At 39.4% G+C, this 14,329-nt stretch overlaps 1 protein-coding gene across 1 annotated transcript in view; it reads left to right on the top strand.

Annotated features, from left to right (window-relative positions):
* The window catches only part of KDM5A (lysine demethylase 5A), a 93,263-nt gene that overhangs the window by 29,982 nt on the left and 48,952 nt on the right, over nt 1–14,329 (top strand). The window contains exons 9-14 of the mRNA XM_010376005.2: nt 1,396–1,515; nt 3,530–3,688; nt 8,013–8,194; nt 8,781–8,943; nt 10,370–10,489; nt 13,268–13,462. Coding sequence (XP_010374307.1) covers nt 1,396–1,515; nt 3,530–3,688; nt 8,013–8,194; nt 8,781–8,943; nt 10,370–10,489; nt 13,268–13,462 — 939 coding nt within the window. The remainder of the gene's footprint in view (nt 1–1,395; nt 1,516–3,529; nt 3,689–8,012; nt 8,195–8,780; nt 8,944–10,369; nt 10,490–13,267; nt 13,463–14,329) is intronic.

Here is a 14,329-nt window from a genome sequence, read left to right as displayed (position 1 = left end):
TTGGCCAGGATAGTCTCAGTCTCTTGACCTCGTGATCTGCCTGCCTTGGCTTCCCAAAGTGCTGGGATTACAGGCATGAGCCACCGCGCCTAGTCAATTTCCAGGGCTTAAAATATCTATATTGAATGGAAATGTAACAATTGTATTGTGGTAGCTTGCCTTTGAAAGGTTCTTTTTCTGACTGTTGGTTAGGTCATTCTGTTTATTGCTGCAGATAATGAGACTTTATTATATTGCTGGACAACAATAAAAATGAAGAAAAGCATAGATTGTTTTTTCTCTATTAATTAAAAGTATAACCAGACATGAAACTGTAGAACTTGGGATTTATGCATCCAATTTCATGCTATTAAATAAATTGATGATATCTTTTATTTATTTACTATTTATTTGTTTACTTTTTTGAGACAGGGTCTACAGCCTCTCACCCAGGCTACAGTGCAGTGGCACGATCTCAGCTCACTGCAACTTCTGACGTCTGGGCTCAGGTGATACTCCCAGCTCAGCCTCCCTACAGATGTATGCCACCACGCCCAGCTAATTTTTGTATTTTTTTGTAGAGACAAGGTTTTACCATGTTGGCCAGCCTGGTCTAAACTCCTGGACTCAAGTGGTCCAGCTGCCTTGACCTTCCAAAGTGCTGGGATTACAGATGCGAGCCACTGTGCTGGGCCCTGATGGTATCTTTTAGCTTGCCCAGATTTTTACTTGATTGTGCTAAATTTTTCTTAGTGAAAGACTGTAGTACTGTCATTGTCGTGAAATGCCCAGTCTGTTTACTTATGTTAACAAAATGCTGTGATAGGACATTAAAGAGAAAGTGTTGGCTGGGTATATGTAAATGCATTCAAAGGTCTTTTATGCTGTTTGAATTACTGCTTATTTACTATTCTCAAGGTTAAAAGATTCAGAGGCAATTCCACTCTGAGTGAGTCATTGTGTTAAGACACTGGTCATGGTGATTGGTAGTGTGAGCAAGCTATTCTCTTAGTCTGATATCCTCACAGTCCAGTGGCTGTCACCACTTCCCTCCTCCATGAACATGTATTTTCTCCATGGCCAAAACCACTGGTGTGCCAAGATTTTAGGCATCCCTCAGAATGATTCCAAGTCAGTCCTTTAGATGTTTGTGTTGGTGCCAGAACTTAATGCTACCTCTGGATCTAAAGCTGTCTTAGTGCCACCTTCCTATTGGAAGGCTGTGACGATGAAGTTGAGACTGTAGAAAATACTTCCTGATACTGTATTGTAAGGAGCGGATATTTGTTTTGTTGTCTAGGGTTGATTGGATTTGCTTTACCTAGGGAAATGATCAAAGAAGTTAGTAACTAAGAGCCTTAAAGCTTTCTTCAGTTTCGTTTCAGTGAGTGAATCTTACATATTTTTTCTCTCCAGGAATGTAGCAAACCTCGAGAAGCCTTTGGATTTGAACAAGCTGTACGAGAGTATACTCTTCAGAGCTTTGGAGAGATGGCAGATAATTTTAAGTCTGATTATTTTAATATGCCAGTCCATGTGAGTAAGCTATCTTTTAGGTCAGTCTGGGGAGGTACAAAGATTTACCTGAATCCAAAGCCTTCAGTTTCCTCTCTTTTTTTTTGAGACAGAATCTTACTTTGTCACCCAGGCTGGAGTGCAGTGGCACAGTCTCGGCTCACTGCAACCTCTGCCTCCCAGGTTCAAGCGATTCTCCTGCCTCAGCCTCCTGAGTAGCTGGGACTACAGGCGCCTGCCACCATGCCCAGCTAATTTTTGTATTTTTAGTAGAGACGGGGTTTCACCATATTGACCAGGCTGGTCTCGAACTCCTGACCTTGTGATTTGCCTGCCTCGGCCTCCCAAAGTGCTGGGATTACAGGCGTGAGCCACTGTGCCCGGCCTTCTCTTTTACTTTTATTATTTTGTAGAAAACAGGGACTGCATGAAAAAGATGATGAAACACTGCATCTTAAAATCAAGGGCCTGACATCTATTTTTCTTTCACTGTCTGTTGTGGCAGTATGTACTCCTTTGTTGTAAAATCTATTTTTTTTTTTGAGTTGGAGTCTCATTCTGTCACCCAGGCTGGAGTGCAGTGGCGTGATCTCGGCTCGCTGCAGCCTCCTACTCTCAGGGCCAAGTGATTCTCCTGCCTCAGCCTACCAAGTTGCTGGGACTACAGGTGTGCACTGCTATACCTGACTAATTTTTGGATTTTTTTTTTTTTTTTTAAACAGAGTTTCGCTCTGTTGCCCAGGCTGGAGTGCAGTGGCACCATCTCTGCTCACTGCAGCCTGCACTGCCCAGGTTCAAGCAGTTCTCCTGTCTCAGCCTCCTAAGTAGCTGGGACTACAGGTGCACTCAACCACTGCCAGCTGATTTTTGTGTTTTTAGAAGAGATGGGGTTCACCATATTGGTCAGGCTGGTCTCGAACTCCTGACCTCAGGTTATCCACCTGCCTTGGCCTCCCAAAATTCTGGGATTACAGCCATGAGCCACTGCGCCCAGCCAATTTTTGTATTTTTAATAGAGATGGGATTTCACCATGTCGCCTAGGCTGGTCTGGATTCCTGACCTCAAGTGATCTGCCTACCTCGGCCTCCCGAAGTGCTGGGATTGCAGGTGTGAGCCACCACGCACCACTGTAAAGTCTATTTTGATGCTCGAATTGTTATATTAGCCCTCTATGAGTAATCCTTTACAGAAAAGCGTAAAGTATTGGGCAGTTGCTGCTTTTCTTTATTTTTATTGTGGGGTTTGCTTCTTTTCCTAGGATATCTTAGGCTTTTTTAGTCCCTGTCCAAAAAATTTGCTATAGTTATTAAAATTTAGTCTTGCCTTAAAGACTTGAAATCTCAACCCAGATGCCCGTCAGTGATAGACTGGATAAAGAAAATGTGGCACATATATACCATGGAATACTATGCAGCCATAAAAAAGGATAAGTTCATGTCCTTTGCAGGGACATGGATAAATCTGGAAACCATCATTCTCAACAAACTAACACAGGAACAGAAAACCAAATGCCCCATGTTCTCACTCATAAGTGGGAGTTGAACAATGAGAACACATGGACACAGGGAGGGGAACATCACACACCGGGGCCTGTCTGGGGGGTCGTGGCTAGCGTTAGGAGAAATACTCAATGTAGAACTTAAAGTATAATAAAAAACAAAAAGAAAATGAAATTTTGTGTTAAAATCATAAAATAAAAGGCAAAACATAGAAGCTATTAAAAATTTAGTCTTGCTGTTTACATTTCCTTATTCCTCCTTGATTTCCTGGTTCATCTTTGTTCTTACTTGGGAAACAGTTTCCTTCAGAAAAGGGCAGCACAGTTCATTATGTTTTTCTGAATGTCCGAGTTGTCTCAGCTTTTCCCTGTTCTCAATGGAAAAAGCTAGGATCTGGGTCTTTACTTCTCTAGGGAATCAGAAGATTTTTAATCTCATCATGGGTTTGTGTGTTTACTTGACCCTGTGTATTATGTTATACTGGGTTATAGTTATAGCGGTTTAATAATTTGTCATCTTTCTTTTCCCTGTGTAGATGGTTCCCACAGAACTAGTAGAAAAGGAATTTTGGCGGCTGGTAAGCAGCATTGAAGAAGATGTTATCGTGGAATATGGGGCAGATATCTCCTCAAAAGACTTTGGAAGTGGATTTCCGGTGAAGGATGGGCGGAGAAAGATGCTACCAGAAGAAGAGGTGCAGATTTATTCAAACTTTTGCTTACCTCCAAGCTGATTTAGCTTTTGCATAGAAAACTACATTTCTTTATCTTAAGGGATCACATTAACTTAAAATATTAAATATATAGGATTTGGCAGTATAAATAATCTTCAGTTTTGAAAACAATGAATTCAGAATACTTTCAAAAATTACTTAACTCTGTATTTTTGTTGTTGTTGAGAAGGAATCTTGCCTCTGTCGCCCAGGCTGAAACACGAGCTTAGCTCACTGCAACCTCCACCTCCTTGGTTCAAGCAATTCTCTTGCCTCCGCCTTCCGAGTAGCTGGTATTACAGGTACCTGCTATTATGCCCGACTAATTTTTGTATTTTTGTAGAGACAGGGTTTCACCGTGTTGGCCAGTATGGTCTTGAACTCCTGATGTCGGGTGATCTGCCCGCCTCGGCCTCCCAAAGTGTTGGGATTACAGGCGTGAGTCACCGTGCCTGGCCATTAACTCAGCATTTTTTTTTTTTTTTTTTTTGAGAGGAGTTTTGCTCCTGTTGCCCTGGCTAGAGTGCAGTGGCGCCATCTTGTCTCACCGCAACCTCTGCCTCTTGGTTTCAAGCAATTCTTCTGCCTCAGCCTCCCCAGTAGCTAGGATTACAGGCATGCACCACCACACCTGGGTAATTTTGTATTTTTAGTGGGGTTTCTCCATGTTGGTCAGGCTGGTCTTGAACTCCCGATCTCAGGTGATCCACCTGTCTTGGCCTCCCAAAGTGCTGGGGTTACAGGCGTGAGTCGCTGCGCCCGGCCAGCTCTGCGTTTTAAAACTAATTTAGGCTGAGTGGAATGACTCACGCCTGTAATCTCAGAACTTTGAGGGCCAAGGTGGAAAGGTCGCCTGAACCCAGGAGTGACAGAAGAAAATCCTGTCTCTTAAAGAAAAGGAGAAAAAAGCTAATTTAATTAGTTTAAAATTTTAACTCCAGTTTAATATTTTTGCCTAGTTCTTTCTGTTGTAAAATCCAGGGCAGGCGTGGTGGCTCATGCCTGTAATCCCAGCGCTCTGTGAGGCTGAGGTGGGTGGATCACGAGGTCAGGAATTCAAGACCAGCCTGGCCAAGATGGTGGAACCCCGTCTCTACTGAAAACACAGAAATTAGTCGTGCATGGTGTCAGGTGACTGTACTCCCCGGGAGGCTGAGGCAGGAAAACTGGTTGAACCCAGGAGGTGGAGGTTGCAGTGAGCTGAGATTGTGCCACTACATTCCAGCCTTGGCAACAGTGAGACTCTGTCTCAAAAAATAAAAAAAAGAAAGTTTAGAAATATTTGATTCTATGTTTATCATATTGTTTCATTTTTCAAAACATATGTTTCCCTTTTGAATATAGCATAAATCTAAGCTTCTCAGTCCAAAACTTAAGATTAAAGATCTAATCTTTTTTTCTAGTGTTATTTCCTGTATTTTTGAGTATGACTATTCCATTCTGCCTCTTCACCAGCTAGACTAGTATATACTCTGTAATTTACCTTTTACGTTCTTGTAGCTCTTCCTCCTAGAATGTTTGTTCAAATCTTATCTGTCCTTCAAAGCTCAACACAATTTCTTCCTTGCTGTGAAGTTTTCCCAACAATCTTTGTTATCCTTTCTCGTACTGCTAGAAATAAATACTTGAGGCTGGGTAATTTATCAAGAAAAGAGGCTGTACAGATTCCGCAGGCTGTACAGGTAGCATGGCCGAGGAGGCTTTGGGAAACTTTCAAGTATGGCAGAAGGTGAAGGCTAAGCAGGCACGTCTTACATGGCCAGAGCAGGAGGAAGAGAGAGAAGCGGGAGTTGCTCCACACTTTTAAACAACCAGATCTTGTGAGAACTCACTGTTGTGAGAACAGCAAGGGGGGGAAATCTGCCCCCATGATCCGGTCACCTTCCACTAGACACCTCCTCCAACATTGGGTATTCCAGTTCAACATGAGATTTGGGTAGGGACACAAATCCAAACCATATCACAATCCAAACCCATGATGATCACTGTTTTGTTGTCCTCTGAAGAACTGTATTTTTCTCTTCTATGTGTGTTTGGAATTTGATATATGTTACCTTGTATTGTAACTTTTTTTTTTTTTTTTGAGATGGAGTCTCGCTCTGTTGCCCAGGCTGGAGTGCAGTGAGGCCATCTTGACTAACTGCAAGCTCCACCTCCTGGGTTCAGGCACTTCTGCCTCAGCCTCCTGAGTAGCTGGGGCCACAGGCGTGCACCCGCATGCCTGGCTGGTTTTTGTATTTTTACTAGTGATGGGATTTCACAGTGTTGGCCAGTCTGGTTTCGAACTCCTGACCTCAAGTGACCCACCAGCCTCGGCCTCCCGTGTTCTTTTTGTTTGTAGACCATGTCTCTTCAGTGAAATTCACTGTTTTTCAGCCAACCACCTGACCAATCCAAAAACATTGAGCAATAACCTGTTGAGATTCTTTTATTTCCTTTTTTGTTAGCCTGTTGAGCTTCAGGGATAGATCTCTTTGTCATTTCTTATTGGAATTCTTAGTTGAACCTGTGTTGGACTTTGTTATTCTATCGTCTGTGACTTTTTTTTTTCTTTTTTTTTTTAGCGAGACAGGGTCTCGCTCTGTCTTTCAGGCTGGAGTGCAGTGACGTGATCTCGGCTCACAGCCTCAGTCTCCTGGGCTCAGGGGATCCTCCCACCTCAGCCTCCCTGGTAGCGGGAACACCACCACGCCTGACTAATTTTTGTATTTTTTGTGAAGATGGGGTCTCGCCATGTTGACCAGGCTGGTCTCAAATTCCTGGGCTGAAGTCATCTGCCTGCCTGGACCTCCAAAAGTGCTGAGATGACAGGCATGAGCCACCATGCCTGGCTTCTCTCTGACTTTTTTTTTTTTTTTTTTTTTTGAGACAAAGTTTCGCTCTTGTTGCTCAGGCTGGAGTGCAATGGGGCGATCTCGGCAATCTCCGCCTCCTGGTTTCAAGTGATACTCCCATCTCAGCCTCCCCAGTAGCTGGATTATAGGCGCCTGCCACCATGCCCAGCTAATTTTTTGTATTTTTAGTAGAGACAAGGTTTCACTATGTTGGCCAGACTGGTCTCAAACTCCTGATCTCAGGTGATCTACCTGCCTCACCGCCCCAAAGTGCTGGGATTACAGGTGTGAGGCACTGCACCCAGCCCGCCTCTCTGTGACTCTTAATTACAGTTTGAAAGTTTGTATATTTCCGTGCTGCATTGTAGATAATTTCCTCAAACCTGTCTTCTAGTTCACAAATTCTCTTAAGCTTTGTCACTGGCTCTTTAACTTCTTACCTTGAGGGTTTTTTATTTTTAACTTGTATTATAGAAACTTCTAAACAGTAAGCACAATAATGACCCTACCCCGACCCCTGCGAGTTCCTGACGTCCACATTCAGTTATCAACTTTCTAATAGCAGATTCTCATATCTGCTTCTGCGTTCAGACTGTTGTGATAGCGCATATCATCTTTCCCCGGGAAAACTCACACTACACTCCTGCAAGAACGTAGGTGGAAAAGGCAAATGATGTCTTAGAATTACTGTGAACATAGTTTCACTTAGTGAATCCTCTGGATCCCATTTTGAGAACTGCTCTCCGTAAAGATGATAAGCACTTTTTTAAGTCACAGACTCATACGGCTTCAGAGATGGATGTTGGAAAGTCATTCTCCAGTGCCAGTCTCCATTTAGAAGCCCCTGTGAAAACCCTTGCAACAGCTTCCTTTTTTATTCTGGCTTACTTCTGCTCTGTTTCCAGAAACTGGGAATTCCCTTTTCTTTTGGGTTCAGCTGTGAAGTTTTTTTGGTTATTGTTATCATTTGTCCAGTATTTCTAGATGTGTTTGTGTAATGGTTAGGAGTGATGGCAGTGACTTTCTGCATTGTGTCAGTCTTCGTTGTTGCCACAAGTTCAGGATTATGTGTATTATTACATTTTGTCTTTACAGTATCTAGCACCGTTCTATCAATACAGTAATAAGATTTTAGGATATTACGCTACTGGGTATAAAATAGAAATAGTGATGTTGTATTAAGGTGGGACCCATTTTCCTGACTGGCAGGAGAATAAAGAATTGCTCATGTGCTTTGGAGTAACCAGAGGCATCTGAGATAAAAGGAATCTAAGTAGAACCTAGACAGAAGGTAGGATTAAATATTGAGTTATTTGAGTTACATGTAGTGGATAGCAAAGATCACAGACTGTATGCACTAGAGTATAAATACTATAAAATTTTTTACTTTTCTGGAAAGATTCCCTTGACATTTCTATTGAGCACTTTTCATTTCTGATTTTTCGTTTACAGTTTTTTTTTTTCTCTTATAGGAATATGCACTTTCTGGTTGGAATTTGAATAACATGCCTGTCCTGGAACAGTCTGTTCTTGCACATATTAATGTGGACATCTCTGGTATGAAAGTGCCATGGCTCTATGTGGGAATGTGTTTCTCTTCTTTTTGCTGGCACATTGAAGATCACTGGAGTTATTCCATCAACTACTTGCACTGGTATGTACAGTCTGAAATACAGCATGCATGGACTCTGCTAAAGTCTAGTGAATTAATGATGCCAAGTTTTTGATCTTTAAGGTTTATAGACAGAGTATGTTTAAGATTTCCATAATTTCTAGCCTTGGCCTCTTTCTTTGGGTAGTAAAACTGAACTCAGTGAAGCTGTTTAGAGGTATTCTAGAGAGCACTGACTTGTTCTGATCATTGTGGGGATAGTTGGAATGTCCGTTATTCACATGGACCTGTGAATCAAGGTCATGTATCAGCATCCTTTGGGACAGTGCTTACTTTTCATATAGCGTCTTTCCTGTGTGAAGGTGTTTTCACTGATCTGCCTTCCAGAGTTCATGTACTGAGTTGCTTTTCTAATTGTAGTGATAAGTTTGTATCTGCCTATGTATACTACTATTTACTTACCTCCTGTTGTGAACAACAGCACAGGCTTATGAGATGGTTGCTAGAATTCAGGGCATATAATCTGACCATGGAATAAGACAAGTTAATTATAATTTGGTGGACTGGAATCAGATACCCTAGCCTCATTGGTACCATGTTCTGCCTAAACAATTATTTCTTTTGCTAGGGGGGAGCCAAAGACATGGTATGGTGTGCCATCTCATGCTGCAGAACAACTGGAGGAGGTGATGAGAGAGCTGGCCCCTGAGTTATTTGAATCCCAGCCTGACCTTCTGCATCAGTTAGTCACCATCATGAACCCCAATGTGCTGATGGAGCATGGCGTGCCTGTGAGTCTCTTGCTGTCTTCCTTCAGTTTCATGTTTGTTTGTTTCATTTTTGAAACAGGGTCTTGCTCTGTTGCCCAGGCTGGAGTGCAGTGGCACAGTGATTGCTGATTGCAGCCTCGACCTGCTCAGCTCAGGCAGTTCTCCTGCCTCAGCCTGATGAGTGGCTGGGACTGTAAGAGCACACCACCACCCCCGGCTAATTTGTTGTATGTTTTTAGAGACGAAACCTTACTGTGTTGCCCACGCTGTTCTCGAACTCCTGAGCTCAAGCAGCCTTCCCACCTCGACCCCCCAAAGTGTTGGGATTACAGGTGCGAGCCACTGCACCCAGCCAGTAGTTTTAACTTAAAGTTATTTTAGCTTTTGATTAGATAGAATAACGACATATGCTTTGTTTTATAACTAGAAATGAGTCATAACATCTTTTAGCCAAATTAGAATTTATACTCTGCAGGGAACAACTTTGATCTGATTAACAAGGGGAGTATTAAAGTATGAATCATACTTTATGTATAGCTACCTATTCACATAACCTTCTTTTTTCAGTAAATATTACATCCTACTTTGAACAAAAATCTGATACTCTTTGTTATCCCTGTTTAATCAAAGCAGAGGTATTTTAAGTGGTGGCTCTAATAACTAATAAGGATGCTTATCCTAATAACTAATAACTAATAAGTATGCTTATCCTTATTTTCTCAGATTTAGCTTTTAATACATGAGATAATGAAATAAAAATATACTGCAAATGCCTTTTTCACTTTTGAACCTAAGTTTGAAGATGTTTCTCAAACTCAAGCTAATGCCTGATAAAGTATAAATTTAACAGGTTTACTATAGATAATCAAATATTCATCATAACTTTAAAGAGAAAGTAGATTGAGTAACATTTATAAAGTTACTTTGTTTTTAAGTAATAAATTTATACCAGAATCTGAGACTTTTCAGGAGACATACAGTATTATTGTAAAACAAAGTGAGATTTCAAGAAAACTGATTTTGGGGACATCTCATTGGGGATGTCTCATATGCTATGTGAGTTTAGTTAGTTCCAAAAAACTATCCAAAAGTAGCAGGAAATTCTATTCTTTGCCACTATTTACAATACAAGAATAAAACAAATTATTTTAATTGTAAAAATTGTATCAGTTTAAGAAACTCGTAGCTCATTGAGAGTAATTTTTTTTTTGAGAATTTCTTTCGACTGCTAATTCTTGTCATGAATTATAATCTATTATCAGTGACTATTTTAAGAAGGTAGAATTCTGGCTATTTCTGATATCATTTTCTGATATGTTTAACTTAATGCTTTATTGTTTTCGGTTTTAGAAAATGCATCTGAAATTATCTGACTAATAAAATCTGTCTTCCTCTTTTTGTTGTTTTTATTTTTTATTTTTGTATCCCTCTTCCCAATTGCATTTAGGTGTACAGGACCAATCAGTGTGCTGGCGAGTTTGTTGTGACATTTCCTCGTGCCTATCACTCTGGATTTAACCAGGGCTACAACTTTGCTGAAGCTGTGAACTTCTGTACTGCTGACTGGGTCTGTTCTATAGCAAGTGGCTGTTGTACGTCTACTAACCCCCTATAAATATAAAGCAGCTTAGTTGCCATGTTTGCTTAGCTGGGCTCAGGGTAGGGTTCGTCAGTATTTTAGTGGAGACTGGAGTGGCTATTATAGTTTAGAAAGCTAAGTAGATTTCCATCACGTTTTTTATTTTGAAGATTTTATAGTTCTTACCCATTTATTATTTTCCTCATTCTGTTTTAACTTGCTTCCTTCATTTCCATTCTTTTCCTTCGCTTTCCCCTTCCCCCATTTCCTTCTTTCCTTCCTTTCCTTCTCTCCTTTGCTTTCCTTTATTTGGACTCCCTCCCTTCTGGTCAAGTGCTCAGAAGAGAGAGACTGAACTTACAAATGGTCAGTCGATTCTTTCTGAATCCTTCTTTTCTAAGGGAAGATACAGGTTGGTGCGAAAGTAATAGTGGCTTTTGCCATTGAAGATACAAGTTGGTGCACAAGTAATTGCAGTTTTAAAACCGCAACTACTTGTGCACCAACGTATGGTTTTCTTAGCTTTTGCTTTCTCTGAGCGTTTTTGGGACTTATTAAGGTGATCAGGCTTATAGAGATAATTTCAGATATTCTACCATATTTTCAAATACATAGCTTTGAAATTTTACAAATTCCTTTTTTTTTTTCTGATAGACAATTAGGTGATTTTACTAGTCTTGCCATTTTATGTTTTATTCTGTTCCTTTTTTTAATTTTAAAAGAGTAACTATAATATTGAGATCTCTGCACTATACTTTTATGTAAATGATAATGCTAGGTAATTGCTGTTTTGCTTTTGTATGAAGTAGATAATCAAAAAGTATTTAGTGGCTGTTATGTTGCTTGGGAGAAGACTATACAGTATATTTATGATACACACTGACTTTATTTTCTTGTATTGGTGCTGTTTTTGTTGCTTCTGTTAACATTTTGGGGGCAACCCTTTAATAATGGATCTTATGTTTTCTGCAGGCACCTTAATTTGTTAAATTCCATGATTAACCATATAGAGATTGTTTTTGTTTCCTTTGCTAATGAGTAAAATGATACAATGAATAGTCTTTCTTGATCCAATAGTTTTGAAATTTTTTCTTATTAGGCTTTGGAAACAGCATAATTTAGCAAGAACAAGACTAGGCTTAGGGTTTTGCCTTGGGCTCGAGCTCTGTTTCTAAACATTCACCCAGCATTTATTGAGTGTTTATGATACATGGTAATTGGCTAGGTGTAGGGTAGAAAATGGCAGGATTTAGGAGCTGGAGATAGTTGCTACTGTTCCCCTTGTCACTGTTATTGGTATTTGACCTTGGGCAGCTTTGAACATTTTACTGGGCCTAAGTTTTTTAGCTGGTATGTAAAGATGCTGATAGATTCACTTAATAACCTCAGACAAGTTAGAGGATATGCGTGGAAGCCCTTGATACTCTTTAGAAGAAGGGTGTGATACAAATTAAAAGTTGTAGCAGTTTTAGCTCTGGAATAAATTAATGGGACTAATTTTTATAAGTTACAATGGGTAATCACTTCTATTTTATGTGGCTTCCTCACATATTATAATAGTTAAGAACTACAAATCCCACAGTATGATTTTTTCTTCTGCTTGTTTTTGTATTGAGACTAGGTGAGAAATCTTTAAAGAGTACGTCCTTAAGATATGAAAGAGTTGTGTTGTTAATAGACAAAATAATTGCTAATCATAGGTTCAAAATACACACACACACACACACACACACACTTTTTCCTTGGGAAAGTTTTTTCTTTGAAGAGTATGGAAACACTGCATAATTCAGAGATGGCCTCATATTTTCTTTGATTTCTCGGATTCCTTTCTGCCTTTCTCAAACTGTAGATGAATTCTAAAAGGGTCTTAAAGGTCAATTTCTTATTTTTTCTCTTTTATATTACAAATACAAACAAAACTCCTTTATCCAAGTTCTTCTGCCTGAGCATAGGAAAGAAGTTGAAGTTGGAGTGCATATTTATGTGTAGGGTATAGCTATTGTTATAATTTGGCTTGTAGCTTGATAATTACGGAGATTTTCAAGATTTATTTTAAAGGCTGTAACTGTTCATTTATGAAAAGTGATCATTTAGTCATTTATTTCACTGTTAGGGAAATAAAGTATATAATTTTATAATTTCACTTTGAATTATCTTTCTGCCAGGGTTGTTTTTAAAATAATTTCTGGATGCTAAAATCTAAATCATCCTTTGTTTTGGTTTTTGCAAAAAAACTAAATGTCAGCCAATGTGGATTGCTTAAGTATTACTTTTTCCCTCTTTCCTATTTTTTTCTTTCTTTTTTTTTTCTTCTAATAACATCTATTCTTTTTGTTCTATGGAATTTTGAGTCCTCTGAGTATTTCCACTTAACCCTTTTTGGCCTGAACTTATTTAATTATTTACTTTTATAGTATTTTTCTTTTTCTTGTAAGGGCAGGCTCATGTTAAGTTAGTCTAAAAGAGTTTGCTGCCTCAATTATATACCAAAGAACTCCTTGATATACAATAAATAGAAAATTAGCAGTTTAGGCCAGAAATTTAGCATTTCAGATTATGGGAATTTTCTGTGGGAAAGCCTTTGAAATTCTAGCTGGGTCATACAGGGTTAATATTTACAGTTAATGTAATATTGCCTCTTTATATTTAAATGGATTTGGTATTCTGTCTTCTTTCTAATAAAAGGGAGGACCTGGAGGGTAAGTAGTGGTTGTGTTCTGGGGTATGTTATAAGCGAGTTATTTAATTTGGAAATCTCCTTTTCAGTTGCCCATTGGACGTCAGTGTGTCAATCATTACCGACGCCTAAGGCGCCATTGTGTCTTTTCACATGAGGAACTCATTTTCAAGATGGCAGCAGATCCAGAATGCTTAGATGTGGGGCTGGCAGCCATGGTCTGCAGAGAACTGACTCTCATGACTGAAGAGGAAACACGATTAAGAGAGTCTGTGGTGCAGATGGTGAGTTTGCTGAGCACGTTTTCTGTGTTTGATACTGCTTATGGGATGTGCTAAATAAACCTATAGATAGAAGTTTCATCTCTGACTCCCTAGGAGTTGAACTTAAAAATCACTGATTTGGAGATTTTATGTTTTTATAATTGACATTTTGGTTTCTCCAGATTAAAAACGTTTTAGGAATCTTATCATCTAGGTTTTTAACACGAGTCCTATCAGAATTTCTTAGGTATATATTTACATTTTAAATCTTCTACATACAGTGTTAATTGTTTAAACAAGAAAATTTAAATCATTTTTTTTCTGAGCTTTGTGTTGAATAAGTTGTGTTTCTGGCAATTACAGACTGTCAGTTTGAATTAAGCTTTTTCCCTCCCCTTTAAGTAATTTGATGAATAGGAAGGATGGAATGACCAAGGGTTGGGATTTAAAATACTTAGAATAAGCTAACCATCATCACATTGAACTGGCTAATATATGAGAAAATGTGTATCTTTAGCATCATCTTGGCCTGTTCTATCTAATATTTCCTGCATAGCTGGCTAGCTTCATTAGGTTTACACCATGCTTCCTCCTGTTTTTGTATCATGTCCCTCCTCCTTCTCTGCCTGATATTCTGTCTCTGTTTTTAAAATAGCTTTGTTGAAGCATAATTGAGATGTAATAAACTACATGTGTTTAAAGTGTACAATTTGATAAGTTTTGACTATGTATATACCCATGAAACCATTGCTACAATCAAGATAATGAATATATCTATCACCTCTACAAGTTTTTTCATGCCCTCATATGGTTCTTCCTTCTTGCTGTGTACCACCTTTTTGAAAGATGGGTTCTCTCTCTTGCCCAGGCTGGAGTGCAGTGGCACAA

Source organism: Rhinopithecus roxellana, chromosome 10 (genome assembly GCF_007565055.1).
Source record: "Rhinopithecus roxellana isolate Shanxi Qingling chromosome 10, ASM756505v1, whole genome shotgun sequence".
In the NCBI taxonomy this organism is placed as follows: domain Eukaryota; kingdom Metazoa; phylum Chordata; class Mammalia; order Primates; family Cercopithecidae; genus Rhinopithecus; species Rhinopithecus roxellana.
This window is presented reverse-complemented; position numbering and strand designations above follow the sequence as displayed.